Source organism: Triticum aestivum, chromosome 7D, assembly GCF_018294505.1.
Source record: "Triticum aestivum cultivar Chinese Spring chromosome 7D, IWGSC CS RefSeq v2.1, whole genome shotgun sequence".
Taxonomy (NCBI): domain Eukaryota; kingdom Viridiplantae; phylum Streptophyta; class Magnoliopsida; order Poales; family Poaceae; genus Triticum; species Triticum aestivum.
Window position 1 is genome coordinate 622,215,271 of NC_057814.1, and position 1,203 is coordinate 622,216,473.

The window sequence follows — 1,203 nt, forward strand, 5'->3', positions numbered from 1 at the left end:
CGTGTGACCTTCTCGGCAATTATGGTGCATCCGTGCACAACAAGTATCTAAAACAAATGCTCGAAGAAAGGGACAACGTTCACATACTGGACCTCTACACCGCTTTCACTAACATCATCAATCATGCCCCTGGTAAAGTCACATATCCGCGTGTATGTTGTAAGCCAAATCTGATTTCCAATGTATGAACTTGATTATGTAACTATGCAAAATTGTTTTTGTGCATGCATGCAGGTGGAGGGTCGGCTGAGTCCAAGAATTTCAAGGGCAAACTGACCCCGTGCTGCGAGAGTGCCTATAAGGGAGGGTACTGTGGAGAGCGTAGCCATTCAGGGAAGCGCTTGTACGACCTATGTGAAACTCCTGACAAGATGTTCTACTGGGACCAGACACACCCAACACATGCTGGGTGGGAAGCTGTAATGAAGGCGCTGCAACAGCCTTTGATGGAGTTTCTTGATGAGGACTACGTTGCATGATTGGCCTAAAAAAACTACGTTGCATGATGCAGCAGCTTGATGGCTAGCCAGTTGCTGGTGCAATATCTTTTAGGTTATCTTTATAAATAGCATGCGTGTTTAGGAAGAAGGTTGTGAGTTTTTTCTCCTTGTGTTTTGATGGAGTTTTAGTCAGTACAGTACTCTTTATTATGTATGAAACATGAACGGGTATTAATTTGCTTATTGTTTTATCCCCTATATATTAGTTGAGATTGAAAAGTTGGTCCTATATGTGGGTCAATATCTAGTAGCAAATGAGAACGTGCTTGGGCTTAGTGAGATATAGCGTGCATGCATATGCATGGGTTTGAGCTCATGACAGGGTCAGTAAGATTATACTCTAATCGGTACGCATGCTCGTTCATCTGCCCATGGCGTCGTGCATGTTGGGGTTGCTATTATATGGCACGGTGCACGGGTTAACCGAGGCCATGTCCGTCGAGGCGAAGCCATCCGGCACTGCTCAATGAACCAGAAAATAAGGCTGATGCGAGGTGTGTGACTGACCATTGGAGTAGACCATGCGCAGATAGTTTGCTAGTTAGGAGGGGGTCCCCTAGAAGATTGTGGTTTCAAAGACTGTGTGGTAACCCTGCGCGTGCTGCACACACAACCCGATTCTGAGCTGCGAGCCGAGGAGGAGGCCGCGATGCACGACCCTTCCAAATGACTTCACCATGCGCCCGCTAGATTGAGCTATTTA

General features: G+C 46.5%; 1 protein-coding gene across 1 annotated transcript; it reads left to right on the forward strand.

Moving 5' to 3' along the window:
• The first annotated feature begins 6 nt into the window (after positions 1 to 6).
• On the forward strand, positions 7 to 681 carry LOC123169246 (GDSL esterase/lipase At5g03600-like). The gene is made up of 2 exons (XM_044587084.1): positions 7 to 132; positions 235 to 681. The coding sequence occupies exons 1-2, from the start codon at positions 57 to 59 to the stop codon at positions 477 to 479; spliced, it is 321 nt and encodes a 106-aa protein (XP_044443019.1). The 5' UTR covers positions 7 to 56; the 3' UTR covers positions 480 to 681.
• Positions 682 to 1,203: the final 522 nt, after the last annotated feature.